Genomic DNA, 15,801 nt, shown 5'->3' with positions numbered 1-15,801 from the left:
AATACAGTATATTAGATATGTTGTCTTCTAGTACACAGCATGTTATGCTATGTATATGACCTCTGTTTTACTCCATTCAAAATAGAGACAGATTTAGAGAGGGGGAGTGTGGCCACCCCCTCTCCTTAATGAAGCTATATTTATGGTTAATCCAGAATTCCAGACTTTTAACCGGTTCTACTACAAACATTGTCTAGGTTGGTGGCCTGTGGGGCCCCCATTTTCAAAAACCTGGATCTGCATCTGCAAAACACACAAACGTGTAAATAAGGAAATGTGGTAAATGTCAAGGAGACTATTAACCTCAAATATAAAAAAGAAGATGTGGTATGATTGCCAATGAGACAACTGTCTACCAGAGACCAAAATGACACAGACATTAACAACTATAGGTCACATATGATGTAAATGTATGAAAGCAACTATAGGTCATGGTACAGCCTTCAACAATGAGCAAAACTAATACTTTATTGTTGCTTATAACATGCCCTGATTATGATATGACAAAATGTGTAACAATTTAAATGACAAGACCAAGTCTCTGATTTATAGCACAACAGGAAACAAACAAAACAGATAGAAACCAACGACAAACACAGAATTTTCCTCAGAGTTCAGTATTTTTGTGATTTTGCTTTTTTCAGGCTCATGACTTAGGACAGGCACATACAGAATGTGGCGGTGTTAAACATATTTGTGGGTGTTTATTCTCACCATATTTAACCTAGGACAGTGGTGCGACAACATAACATACAAGTAAAATAAGAACACACTGTAAAATCAGTTGAAAATATCTTGACTCATTATACATGTGTAATAAGTGCTGAGAAACCAGATTTGTTGAATCATCAGTCAGTTGTCAATGAACTCAATAAATACTATGCCATATGTGTTTTGCTCATTGTTGAAAGCTGTTTGTTAACCTACAGATGTTAACTTTTTGTTTATGGTGGTGGTTTGTGTCTTTGGCAATCATGCCACATTTTCTTATTTTTATATTGGAAGATATAGCCATTGAGCCAGTTACATAAAAGTGTTGAATGCATTCATACAATTTTAGCCCCCAAAATGTGTTTTTAATTCAAAATATGTGGCGAAAGCGCAAGTACTGGACATACAGAAGAGTCAGTCTGATTAACTTTGATGGAAAGAGTTGCAACTATTGTTTCAGGAGTTGAAATCAATGACCAACATGATCAAGGAGACTGCAACCTAACAACAAAAGTTGACAAAAGTAGACATCAGGAAGTCAACATTATGCCACAAATGACAGGGAGAGCACACCATCGAATGACAATTTTTCTTTTCTTGCAAGAAGATATAGCAGTAGTAAGTCTTCTTGGTACATGTATCATATGTAGCTATTTGATAGGCAAAAGGGTTGAATAAGGACTAGTAAAGAGAAAATAAAAATGTGTATTACTGTCTTTTTAATTTTGTCTTTTTTACTTTTTTCAAATTTTTCTGTTTATGAATATTTCCTGATGAAAGTCCACTGCTGAATTCTGACAATTTTCCTGAAGTTTCACGTCTACTCAATTCTTTCTGCTTCCTAAAATTTAAAAGGAAATTGAATAATAAAATGCATAGTCTACATCAATAAAAAGACATAAAACTGTAAAAACAAGATAATCTACAGTCCTAGATTATCAAATAATCATAAAATACAGTCCTAGATTATCAAATAATCATAAATACAGTCCTAGATTATCAAATAATCATAAATACAGTCCTAGATTATCAAATAATCATAAATACAGTCCTAGATTATCAAATAATCATAAAATACAGTCCTAGATTATCAAATAATCATAAATACAGTCCTAGATTATCAAATAATCATAAAACAGTTTGTCTGCTAATTAAATAACCACTAAACAGCAAAATAATTGCATAATCAACAAGTGAAACTGCGAGCTACTGCTCACTGATGATACCTCCGCCGCAAGTGGATAATATTAATAGTGTAAAAATATGCAAGTGTTCGGTAAACAGGAAGTTGTCGAGTGATGAATCTGAAAACGCATCACACGGTATAGCTGACTTATATAAATCCTGAAATCAAATTTCAGAAATCCTTGTATTGTAGTTCCTGAGAAAAATGTGACGAAAATTTTCAACTTGGCTATCATAAGTAAAATCATAGAAGTGTTCGGTAAACAGGAAGTTGTTGAGTGATCAATCTGAAAACGCATCACACGGTATAGCTGACTTAGCTAAACCCTGAAACCAAATTTCAGAAATCCTTGTATTGTAGTTCCTGAGAAAAATGCGACGAAAAATATTCATGGGACAGACTGACTGACTGACGGAAGGACAGACAGAGGTAAAACAGTATACCCCCCTTTTTTAAAGCGGGGGTATAATAAAACAGTTTACCCCCCCTTTTTTAAAGCGGGGGTATAAAAACTCCACCAGGAGGCTCCCTGTTCGAAGTTTTAAGACTTTTATTTTGTTGTGTCCTCATTTGCTTTGTTTTCTTCATTACCTTTTTCTTTAAAAAAAATATTAATTTCACAGTCATGACAGTCCTGTTAACTTGAGGATGTATTTAAAAAAAATGATAAAACACAGATTCATCCAGTTTTTCATGTTGTTTTTTTTATGTACCAGTTCAAGTTTTCAAGAAGTGGAATTCATCCAAATGCTTTATCATTGCATTTATATGTATGGGCTTTGCTCATTGTTGAAGGCCTTACAGTGACCTATAGTTTTTAATTTCTGTGTCATTTGGTCTCTTGTGAAGAGTTGTCTCATTGGCAATCATACCACATATATGATAATAAAATAATGTTTCTCATATATATATGATTTGGAATTCAAATACATGATACTGTTACAAATATACCATATAATGATATAAAAATAAGACAAGATTTGAATGGTTATATACCATATACAAATGATATGTGGTATGAATGGTAATGAGACAACTAACTACTACAGTAAACAAGAGGCTCTCAAGAGCCTGAATCGCTCACCTGAATTTTGTTGGTTTAATCTCTCATCAATGATTATTTTGGCTTTTCAATTTATTTAAATGTTCTTTGAATCGTCCTATTTTCTTCAAAAGCAAAAAAAAATCATTTTCTCCTATGTTCTATTTTAGCCATAGGAGCTATGTTTCTTGACATACAAGGAAATGAAATATAAAATTTATACTAGATACTCTGAAACTCTGAAACTCATTTAGCCTAAGTTTGGCTGAAATTGATACAGCAGTTTCATAAGAGATTTTTTAAAGTAAGTCAACATGATGAACAAATTGTGAAAAAAGTCTTTAAAGGGCAATAACTCCTAAAGAGGTCAATTGACAATTTTGGTCAAATTGACTTATTTGTAGATCTTACTTTGCTGATCATATTTGCTGTTTACAGTTTATCTTTATCTATAATAATATTCAAGATAATGACCAAAAACTGCAAAATTTCCTTAAAATTACCAATTAAGTGGCAGCAACCCAACAATTGGATGTTTGATTCATCTGAAAATTTCAGGGCTGATAGATATTGACCTAATGAACATTTGTACTCCATGTCAGATTTGCTCTTAATGCTTTCGTTTTTGAGATATAAGCCAAAAACTGCATTTGACCCCTATGTTCTATTTTAAGTAACGGCGGCCATGTTTTTTGACGGATCAAAAATCAAAGCACACACTTTGTGCAGGATAATCTAAGGAACAACCATGCTAAGTTTTAACCAAATCCATTCAGTAGTTTCAGAGACGAAGATTTTTTAAAGTTAGCAAATATGATGAACAAATTGTGAAAAATTGTCATTAAAGGACAATAACCCCTTAAGGGGTCAATTGACAATTTTGGTCATATTAACTTATTTGTAGATCTTACTTTGCTGATCTTTTTTGCTGTTTACAGTTTATCTTTATCTATAATAATATTCAAGATAATGACCAAAAACTGCAAAATTTCCTTAAAATTACCAATTAAGTGGCAGCAACCCAACAATGGTTTGTTTGATTCATCTGAAAATTTCAGGGCTGATAGATCTTGACCTAATGAACATTTTTACCCCATGTCAGATTTGCTCTAAATGCTTTCGTTTTTGAGATATAAGCCAAAAACTGCATTTGACCCCTATGTTCTATTTTAAGTAACGGCGGCCATGTTTTTTGACGGATCAAAAATCAAAGCACACACTTTGTGCAGGATAATCTAAGGAACAACCATGCTAAGTTTTAACCAAATCCATTCAGTAGTTTCAGAGGAGAAGATTTTTTAAAGTTAGCAAATATGATGAACAAATTGTGAAAAATTGTCATTAAAGGACAATAACCCCTTAAGGGGTCAATTGACAATTTTTGTCATATTAACTTATTTGTAGATCTTACTTTGCTGATCTTTTTTGCTGTTTACAGTTTATCTTTATCTATAATAATATTCAAGATAATGACCAAAAACTGCAAAATTTCCTTAAAATTACCAATTAAGTGGCAGCAACCCAACAATGGTTTGTTTGATTCATCTGAAAATTTCAGGGCTGATAGATCTTGACCTAATGAACATTTTTACCCCATGTCAGATTTGCTCTAAATGCTTTCGTTTTTGAGATATAAGCCAAAAACTGCATTTGACCCCTATGTTCTATTTTAAGTAACGGCGGCCATGTTTTTTGACGGATCAAAAATCGAAGCGCACATTTTGTGCAGGATATACTAAGGAACAATCATGTTAAGTTTCATTCAAATCCATTCAGTAGTTTCAGAGGAGAAGATGTTTGAAAAATTGTTAACGACGACGACGACGACGACGACGTCGACGACGACGACGACGGACGCCAAGTGATGAGAAAAGCTCACATGGCCTTTTAGGCCAGGTGAGCTAAAAAGACATGCATGTATACAAAGCTATTAATTTCAGAGCATTGTTTAAACTATGTATAAACTAATCCTTGGAGAAAAAGAAATGTTTAGCTATATACTAGTAAAATTTTGCCTTATTTTCAACATACTTTTTTTCTTTCCATTTCTTTATCTGGTCACCATGGTGACTGACAGTAATTGAAGTTGGTGCTTCTCGTAAGGCAAAACTTTTAGCAAGATGTCCCAGATGAATGTTCTTTATGTGAAATATGTGTTTCAGACTAGATGGATATGTGCTGTATGCTCTCACAAATGATTGAAATGCTGAAAGAAAATTAGACAATTTTAGTACAATTGGTACAGCTAAACAAAGAAAAAATAAAGCTGTCAGCTGATAAAAATTCAGATATATCATATGCTTAAACATTACATGAATTACAAATTTTTTGTCATTGCAGTTTAATGTAGAATTAAATATGAGCCTGAATCCAAGATATTAAATCAGAAATGTGTCCTGATCATACCTCTTCCTTTTTTGTCAAATAGGTCCATCACCTGGTCCATCACCTCGAAAAGTCAGAGTTAAAAAGACAATAACCCCAAAATTGTTAGACAGTACTTCAATATAACATATTTTATTAAAATAACCCTACCTTTTTTTGCTGATTCCCCAAAGGATTTATTTTGAAAAATATAATTCTCAAAACACATCTGTAAATATGTGGCGGTCTCCTCTACTGTGTGTGGTATAGATCTCTATAATAAATAATCAACGTTGTACTGTGAATTCACTTATTTTCATGGGTATCAATTTTCATGGATTACGGAAACTTCCTTTTTCATGGATATGTGAATTGCCATACAACCTGATAATTTTTAGAGTAATTCGTTGAATATTTGAAATTTTTGTTATTCAAATGTACCTTCAAAAACTATGAAAATTTGTATCCAACGAAAAATAATTTATCCCAGTAGTTAATATGGTATATATTGAAATTACTGTCAAGTGTTAAATGAAAAGTGAAACAATTTTAAAATGCATTGAGATATCGCTTTTAAACAAATGTTAGATAAACTATAAAATCGTTTAAAATTTGTAAAAAATTCATTATTAATAAGTTCTTTGTAAGTCTAACAGGATTGTCTTAAATCTAACAAAACCTTATGTGAGGTACTTATTAGGCAATGCATTTTATTTTGCTTCTGATATGTCAGTTCATTGACACTCATAACAGTATCTGTAAGAATCCATCAGTTATTTTGAATAATTTATTGAGCTTGAAAAACATGAAATATCAAATATCAAATATATATATAATTTGTTTTATAGGTATTATATCTAAATATGGATTTGAGGTATGGGTCAGTCAGATAGAAATATAACAAAAAATCAAATGAAAGTAATCTTCTGTACTTAAATCAATTGTATTTGACAGCCTTAATTAAACTATCGAAACTTAAATAATTATATCAAAAAGAAATCAATCTTACTTTTGTACTATGGTCAAGGCTCATCTGTAAAACAGTACTTTTTAGGTTCTTTAAAACTTCTTTCATCTCCATTTCATTTAAACTACAATAAACATGTAAAAATATTACATTTAAGACAATATATTAATTTTGGTCAACTTATATTCTAATGTAACTAGACATCTAAACATTTAAAGTAACGCCACTCAAATTCAAACTTGATCTGTGCTTATAATAAGACTGGTGTTTAAGTTTGACACCATTGAAACCAATGACAGACAGACAGCAACCAATCAACAACATCAAAGGCTACCTATGAAGACATATTTTACAAGAAAATTCCAAGATTTAGTACTACCAAGTCTTCATACTTTACCCTTCATCTTTGTCATAGAATTAGTTATTTCATTAGTCATTCTTCCTTGCTGGAAGGTTCCATAAATTGCACCCAGACCCAGAAATACATCCAAGCGGTGCGGTATTGTTTAATCTATTGGTGATAGCAGTCTTACTCTCACTAAACGATCACTGAGTAAGCTCGCAACCCCAGATAAAGACGGTTAAATGTTTTAAATTTGATAACTGTCCTTACACTTATTTTGAATTTCACAATCTTGGTATTATGTTTGAAAGATATGAACAAATTTCATATTAAGTAATTCAATTATCACAAGGGGATGAATAAGTTGTATGTACAATATCTTATCATACCACATGTGTATACAGATTTATGATACATAAGATAATTGCAGAAATGATGTAAAAAAAACGATTTTCATCTTTTTGCAAGGGAAGCAACTCATGTGTACTTAATGAAACGTTTGTTATACGTTCTTGAATACATAAAGAGAGATAACTCTACTTGAATCCAAAATAACATAATTTTTCAATAGACATATACAATGACTTGTCTAGAAAGAAATATTTACCAAAATGTAAAGTCTTGTCATGCAGATATTCAAATTTCAGTATACTTTTTGGGATTTTACTGAGAATACTTGACAAATACAAAAGTAACAGTTACTGGCATAGATATTTTGACACTCGATATTTGCCAAATACAAAAAAAATGTGCACATATCATGATGGATTTAGAATCTCAAGCTTACTTCTAATATCTAATTTTTTGTTTTATATTTTAGCGAGATTTCCCTTTATAGTGGTTTCAATATTTGACAACTTGAGTTAAGAGTTAAAACACTATTATATGTTCTCATTATTAACGATAAAATAAATCAGAAAATGAATTTTAGTATTAATCTTTGGATGCAGTTAAATTCTGTTATAGATATTTCTTTATGAGTTCGTAGTGTAAAACATATATATTTCAGTATTTAATATCATGAATTTCTTTACTTCCTTGCCAAGTGTTGAGTTCAAAAGATTATTTTAAAAGATATAGTAGTACAGGGCATTTCCATAATTTTGTGTTTCCTTTCAATCTTTTGTTATACTTGGGAACATTTATCGTTTGTGATATATTATCAAGTGCTCAATGTTGGAGACAGAAAATGATTTGTTGGCTATTTTATCCCAATGATCCATTATACACAACAGTTGCTTCATTACCTATGATTGTTATCCCTTGCTTGTTCAAAACAAAACACTGACATTAGTATTTTCTGCTTCTAGAAAAATATGAAGCATTTGAGATTGAGAGAAAAGACAGATCAGCACTTAAAGAGTTTGGGTAGAATCTATATGGTCTATTGTAACTGTTTGACTAAGCACATAAAAAATCTGGCTAGTGCAAAGCAATATTCATCTGTTTAACATGATATTGTTCTGAATATGCGTGTTATATTTGCTAATGGACAATAAGCATCTATCATAGACTATCAATCAATCAAACATTGGAATTGACATCTCATTTGCATATTCTGTTGTAGTTAATCAATTACAAACCTAATATTGTCTTTATTGAGAATTGGTATATATTCTGATTCAGTCGGCATGAGAAACAAGAGTGACTGTCCTTGTTTTCCAGCTCTAGCTGTTCTACCCACTCTATGAATATAATCAGTGGCTCCACCTGGTGTTGTATACTGTACTATCCATTGTATAGAGGGTAAATCTAAACCTCTAGCGGCCACATCCTGAAATAGAAAATTAGATTTTAAATGATTACGACTATATTATAACATGGAAGCCTGAAATTAGTAATATTTATACTCATACTGAAATGAGCAGTCCATTGATTATATGAGCCTGGGATCCACACTGTCACCCAACATATTGTATTTAACTCATTGAAATTTAGTCAACCATTGGTCCATGAGTTTTGTCTATAACATCATGAAAGAATGCTTGTTCATGGAATTCTAAATTTTTACTGGTTGATTTCACCATTTTTCATTTATATTTTTATTTGGAGCAGTTTTATGACTTGAAGTAAAAGTTATGGATGAGTTAAATCTTGACTTTATTGACATACAATGATACATATAGCTATATAAGTCCCTTCTTTACTCACAGTACAAAATAAAACACCAGTATCTGTCTGAGAAAAATCCTGAAAAGCTTTTGTTCTGTCCTGAAACATACAAACAATAGATATTGAAATTTACAAATTAATAAATATTAAAACATATAAATTATAGATATTAAAACATACAAACAATACATATTGAAACATGTAAAATAAATGGGGAATGTGTCCATGGGACACAGACAATACCCCTGCTTGCATATCATATAAAGTTATACAAGGTTCCTTGTTGAAGACTGTACTTTCACCTATAATGGTTTACTTTTATAAATTATGACATGGATGGAGAGTTGTCTCATTGGCACTCATACAACATCTTCTTATATTTACATAACTGAATAACGTTAAAAGAAGCTTCTATTCAAGTTTTTCAAAATTTCAAAGGGGAATTGTTGGATCGCCATGTTTCACTCCTGAAACTTTATATAGCAGGGTAGACGAAAACCATAATGACAGACAGACAGCTATCAATCAACAAAATCAAGGGAATTACAGGCTCCTGAATTGAGACCGGCAAATAATGTTGCGGGAATAGACATGTTTGTGTTGCTCAACTCTATTCTAAACAAACACAAGTTTACAAAATACAAACCTTATCAAATATCTACAATGATGATCAAGGATTATACAATTTTCAAACACTTACTTTTTGTTGCATATCTCCGTGAAGTTTAAAGAAGAGTATGTTAATGGAATTTCCATCCATCTCGTCATCAGGGTCATCCGACACACCAAAGAAATGTTGGAACAAGTCATAATGGAACTCTACAAGATCTTGTGTTGACATAAAAACAATCATTTTACATTTATTGCTTTTTATCTGAAACAAAAATCAACTAAATCAGAAAATGAATTTAAATTTTTGATATGTTAATACAAGTGTAGTTAATAACTTCTTATTTCCAGTAAAAGTCTAAAAAAATGATGAACAACTTTCTTAAAGACTTGGTAAAGACTTGAGATTTAACAGTAGCAAAGAACAGATATACTAGGGCCTTTAATAAGCAACCATACGGTATTGATTTTTCTCATCATTGAAGGCCATATGGTTGCCTATAATTGCTTACATCCACTTTATTTGAACTTTGGTGGATAGTTGTCTCATTTGCTATGATCATACCACATCTCCTTATTTTTATATAAGGTTCCTTTTTAAGGTGTGTTATATAATTATTATTTTCATTAGCCCTATTTTAGAACTGATGAATATTACCTAGTATCAAAATTTTTCTATTGACACAATGAAAGATTGTAAATATCCTAAAAATGTTCCATTACCATTTTTTTTCCGTATGTATTGTAAGAAATATTTCTTCTATAAACTCTTTAATAGGAGGTGATCTTGCAATCTGTTTACTCCTAACTCATTCAGGCAGATATTTTGTAGTTTACAAGGTTAACAGTTTTCATGAATGGCTTTCCTTTCAAAAACCATCTTTGTTGACCTTTGTTTGAGTAACTCCTGTGTGGCTCTATTTACAGTATCATTTGTATTAATTATTTGACATTTGTTTTTAATTTTGTTTTTGTCATGTTATTGTCTTTTTCTGATTACCCTCTCCCACAATCAGAAGGGCGGACGATCAAAAGTAGCACTTAATGCCCCAGTGTCTTTAATACAGTGAGGGCAAAAAGTTAGGTCTAGGCAGCTACATGCCCCTCAAGCTATTGTTGCATTCATTTTACATGTGCATAGAGTCTGACATTCTCCTGACACAGGAAACATACCTGTAATTAATGTCCTTATTTATGAACAGACAACATGTTAACCTGTGATTGAGTCTTATAAACATACCTTACAATGCCAAGTAATAAACGCAGCCAGGGTTACAAGTCTTAATTTAGGTGGTGTTATTACAAAATGCTGTTTCAGATTTTGTGGTAGAGTAAACTTGGACTCAGTGCTGTCCTTTGATTCTGTGTTCTCCTTTGACCCTAAGTTCCCCTTTGACCCTGTGTCTGGAGACTGTTTTGGCAAATCTGACTGTGAGATATCTACGTGAACTGGATCATCTAATGTTATACCAGCAAGTCTTTCTACACCTAGTCATCATGAACAAAAAAATACTAAAATCATTAGATTAATGTCTACATACTTTTGCTTCATCTTTATATCACTTTCTGTGAAATAAGTATTTGAATCTGTGCTAAAGCTATTTTATTTTCTTATTTTTACAATGTATTTCTTTTTATGACAAAGTGTTTTATATAAACTTCCTTTTAAAGATAAAATGTAATCTTAAACTGCTTTTTCTATGTATGACACAGTATAAACGTAAACTTAAACTTTTCAGATTGGATTTTCCTCCGAGTTCAGTATTTTTGTGATTTTTACTTTTTTCTTTATTTGTGACAACATGTAATAAACTTTAGCCTTTATAGTGACAGTATGGCAATGTAATTCTAAACTTATTTTTTATGACACAATATAAACTTTAATGTTTTTTTCCCCATGAAATAGTGTGCCAACTTCTTTTTGATGGCACAGGATTAATTCAACTTCCTTTTACAACACTGTATAAACTCTTTTATTCTAAGACCTTACCTCCAGTTAGTGTAGCAGATAACATAATTGTTTGTCTCTGTGTTGTAGCCTCATTTAAATAATTTATTATATCTGCAACACCTTTCTCATAGCCCAATTCTAACAATCTGAAAGAAAGATGGTGCATACAAGTATTTAAAAATATGTGTCACTCATAAGTAGGACGAATACTATTCATTACTGACAAATTCTTTTTATATCATAAGTATGATACCTAGTTGTCTTAGTGGCCTTTAAAAAGTGTGCATTGCTTATATCTCGGTCTAGTGTAGAGAGTAGAGAATTAAAACTCTGATACATGTTATTGAGGAACACAATCCATGGAGAGCACCATTTGCAATTCTAATCTGTGTCACTATATGAATAACTCCTAGCTGAGAGTGTGATAGAGCAGACAGGTGCGTAGCTAGGTATTCAGTCAACTGTAGGCACAAATCGGCAGGGGGTCTGGGGGGCCGCTTATATGGTTTTCAGCGTTTTAGCTGCAAAATTTTATCTACAAAAATATTTAATTTACTTAAGAAATAATTCTTTCATGCCATGCTCTATGCTCATTTTAACATGGGTAGGCATTATATTTGTTAATATCTTAATATCGAGCGTTAGCAAGGTATTAAATGTTTACAAATATAATGCCTACCCATGTTAAAATGAGCATAGAGCATGGCATGATAGAATTATTTCTATTCTAATAGGAATATTTTGAACTTTTGTACTTCGAAGCTGACTTATAGTAGACGCCCGAAATGTCGCCATTTTGATTTGATGAACAACCAGGTGCTCCGCAGGGCGCAGCTTTATACGACCGCAGAGGTCGAACCCTGAACAGTTGGGGCAAGTATGGACAAAACATTCAAGCATGATACAGCTCTGAAGTTGGATTGTGATCAAATTTTTGACATTACATGGTTTTTTTTTACACAAAACAAATGCCAAAATTTTACAAATCAATTAAAGATTTCTTCTTCAAACTTTTTAAATCTAAAATTAAATAGTTGACACAGCATAGGTTTCTGACACAGAATGAATGTGGTCTAATGAACTTAAAAGGTTTTTTTTGCCTTTGAGCAATTCACTTTGCTGTTGAATATTAATCCTCTCAAAAAAATGTTTGAAGAAATTTTCTTTTTATTTATGAAATCTGAAATGAGAAAAATTTAACCCCCCCCCCCCCCCTTTTTTTTCACATCCCCGTTTCCCTTTTTCAAAACTGATATCAATTCAAATTTCTAATGGAGATTGCAACAATAACTACTCATTTAAATACATCATAAAATATTAAGATGTAAAAAAACTGCTTGTTATCACTGAATGGTAAAGATTATTTAAATTTATCAGTTGGTAGTAAAAAGTGTATATACATTGTATATTGTATATAACAAAGATTTAAGTTGATTCTGGACAAAGAAAGAGAACTCCAATTAAAAAAAATTCTTGCTATTGCACAATATTGTGCAATAGGATATTTCTTGCTTACTATTCTGGACAAAGAAAGATAACTCTAATTAAAAAAAATTTTGCTATTTCACAATATTTTGCAATTAGATATTTCTTGCCATTGCACAATACTGTGCAATTGAAAAGACTTGCTATTGCACAATACTTAATATAATAATTTTAGATCCTGATTTGGACCAACTTGAAAACTGGGCCCATAATCAAAAATCTAAGTACATGTTTAGATTCAGCATATCAAAGAGGCCCAAGAATTCAATTTTTGTTAAAATCAAACTTAGTTTAATTTTGGACCCTTTGGACTTTAATGTAGAATTTGAAATTTGAAAACAGGACCAAAAATGAAGAATCTACATACACAGTTAGATTTGGCATATCAAAGAACCCCTAGGATTCAATTTTTGATGAAATCAAACAAAGTTTAATTTTGGACCCTTTGGACCTTAATGTAGACCAATTTGAAAACTGGACCAAAAAACTTCAATAATCAAGAATCTAAGTACATTTTTAGATTCAACATATCAAAGAACCCAACCGATTCATTTTTTGTCAAAATCAAACTAAGTTTAATTTTGGACCCTTTGGACCTTAATGTAGACCAATTTGAAAACGGGACCAAAAGTTGAGAATCTACATATACAGTTAGATTCGGCATATCAAAGAACCCCAATTATTCAATTTTGATGAAATCAAACAAAGTTTAATTTTGGGCCCTTTGGGCCCCTTTTTCCTAAACTATTGGGACCAAAACTCCCAAAATCAATACCAACCTTCCTTTTATGGTCATAAGCCTTGTGTTTAAATTTCATAGATTTGTATTTACTTATACTAACGTTATGGTGCGAAAACCAAGAAAAATGCTTATTTGGGTCCCTTTTTGGCCCCTAATTCCTAAACTGTTGGGTCCTAAACTCCCAAAATCAATACCAACCTTCCTTTTGTGGTCATAAACATTGTGTTTAAATTTCATAGATTTCTATTTACTTAAACTAAAGTTATTGTGCAAAAACCAAGAAAAATGCTTATTTGGGCCCTTTATTGGCCCCTTATTCCTAAACTATTGAAACCAAAACTCCCAAAATCAATCCCAATCTTTCTTTTGTGGTCATAAACCTTGTGTCAAAATTTCATAGATTTCTATTAACTTAAACTAAAGTTATGGTGCGAAAACCAAGAAAATGCTTATTTGGGCCCTTTTTGGCCCCTAATTCCTAAAATGTTGGGACCAAAACTCCCAAAATCAATACCAACCTTCCTTTTATGGTCATAAACCTTGTGTTAAAATTTCATAGATTTCTATTCACTTTTACTAAAGTTAGAGTGCGAAAACTAAAAGTATTCGGACGCCGGACGACGACGACGACGCCGACGCCGACGCCGACGCCAACGTGATAGCATTATACGACGAAAATTTTTTCAAAATTTGCGGTCGTATAAAAACCCTATAGAAAAATCAACAGTTTATCAATAAAAAAGAACAGAAACATTTAAACTTACTTTTAGAATGTTTTTATTTTATTTCCTAGCGAGCAACACTAACACAAATGTCCATTTTGACCTCTGGCGTTGTTCAAAATTCATCTGACGTTGCCATTTCAATTGTGACGTCAATCACGTGTAGCCCATGTTCTATTCGAATTAGAACATGGCTTTGTACCCAAGCTATAGAAGCATGTAATATTAGAATGGTTATTTAATAATGATAATTAAAATATACATGATGAAAAGTTAGAGAATTATGAATAATGTACCATAACATCTGACTGGTTAATTAAATAACGAAGTACAATCCGTAATATATTTTTTTTTATTTACAATACATTTTTTGCAATATGCATTGCCCAGCGTAGATCAGCGTATCTGAGAGCATATCCCTTTAATTAAGCAGTACAACCTGTTTGGTATTATCATATCTATTCCGTTCTGATTGATATATACGTTTAACTTTATTAATAGTACATATTGACGATCCTACATTAAAAACAATAGGCACGTAAACACTGTTACTACTATATAATAGAACTATCCTTTTGGCTAGACATCAACCATCAATCTTTTGAATCTTAAACCTTCACCCTAGCCACACAAACACATACAGACATAGTCGATGCCTAACAAAATTCAAGAAGTACGTATTTCTTTATATCCTCTACTGTAAAATCCCTACCTTCTTAGGAATTTTGAATAATTGTGGCCATTACACGCAGATTTGAGAGTACTCAAAATTACTGGAAGCCAGTTGATTGATTGATTTTTTTACATCCAGGGTCAAATATTTCTGCAAGTTCAGGACCGTCAATTTTTTTTTTTACAATAAATACAACTTGGAGCTAGGTCCTGTAATAGGTGTCGTCCAGGACGAAGGTCTGGAAATTTAAAAATGCCATGCACTGGAAAATGAGGGATTATTGGATAGGAGCAGAAATTTTGCCGGCTTTCATCTACAGAAAATGTTGTTTATTAATTTTTTTAATAAAAAAAAATATTTGTGAAAAAATTATGTGTAGGCACGTGCCTAAAGTGCCTAACGGCAGCTACGCCCTGGGCAGATTGTTATTTAGAGAAAACATTGTCAACATTGTAAACCAATTTGGTACACTAGATGCATAATTTTCATCTTCATAAAACTCATCATAAGAACTGGATTCAAAACAGATGGATTGTAAAATATGGTCTAGAATTAAATCTTATCCATGGTGGGATTCTTCTTTGATTGAATCAGCACTAAATTCTTAATTGTTTGGAATAACTATCAGAAATCATCCTCCATTTTGTCTATAATTCAGGTCTGTCAAGCAGGTTTAAAAAAATAATAATATTGTTTACTTTAACACTCTATGTATTAAACTTAATGTTTAAATTACTTAACAAATTTTGTGCTACAATGTTGAATTTAACGACATGACTTCCCAAAAAATATATCAATTTCTGTGTTTGCATGAAATTATAAACTCTTCTACAGTAATGTTTAATGAAGATTATAATGGGTGTTTTCACATGAAATTTTACAGAACTCAATATA

At 31.8% G+C, this 15,801-nt stretch overlaps 1 protein-coding gene and 1 non-coding gene across 2 annotated transcripts in view; both read right to left on the bottom strand.

Moving 5' to 3' along the window:
- Positions 1-1,413: 1,413 nt before the first annotated feature.
- The window catches only part of LOC139510094 (ATP-dependent DNA helicase DDX31-like), a gene marked incomplete at its 5' end in the record, with an annotated part of 30,139 nt that continues 15,751 nt past the window's right edge, over positions 1,414-15,801 (bottom strand). The window contains 9 exon segments of the mRNA XM_071296345.1: positions 1,414-1,552; positions 4,971-5,145; positions 5,475-5,577; positions 6,313-6,394; positions 8,197-8,387; positions 8,765-8,824; positions 9,426-9,599; positions 10,575-10,822; positions 11,325-11,431. Of these exon segments, the coding sequence (XP_071152446.1) occupies positions 1,420-1,552; positions 4,971-5,145; positions 5,475-5,577; positions 6,313-6,394; positions 8,197-8,387; positions 8,765-8,824; positions 9,426-9,599; positions 10,575-10,822; positions 11,325-11,431 (1,273 nt within the window).
- LOC139513933 (U4atac minor spliceosomal RNA) lies at positions 6,723-6,852 on the bottom strand. The gene has a single exon (XR_011662568.1). It is a non-coding gene; the product is annotated as a U4atac minor spliceosomal RNA (small nuclear RNA).

Source organism: Mytilus edulis, chromosome 2, assembly GCF_963676685.1.
Source record: "Mytilus edulis chromosome 2, xbMytEdul2.2, whole genome shotgun sequence".
Taxonomy (NCBI): domain Eukaryota; kingdom Metazoa; phylum Mollusca; class Bivalvia; order Mytilida; family Mytilidae; genus Mytilus; species Mytilus edulis.
Note: the sequence above shows the minus strand (reverse complement) of the source record. Positions and strands in the feature narration are given on the sequence as shown.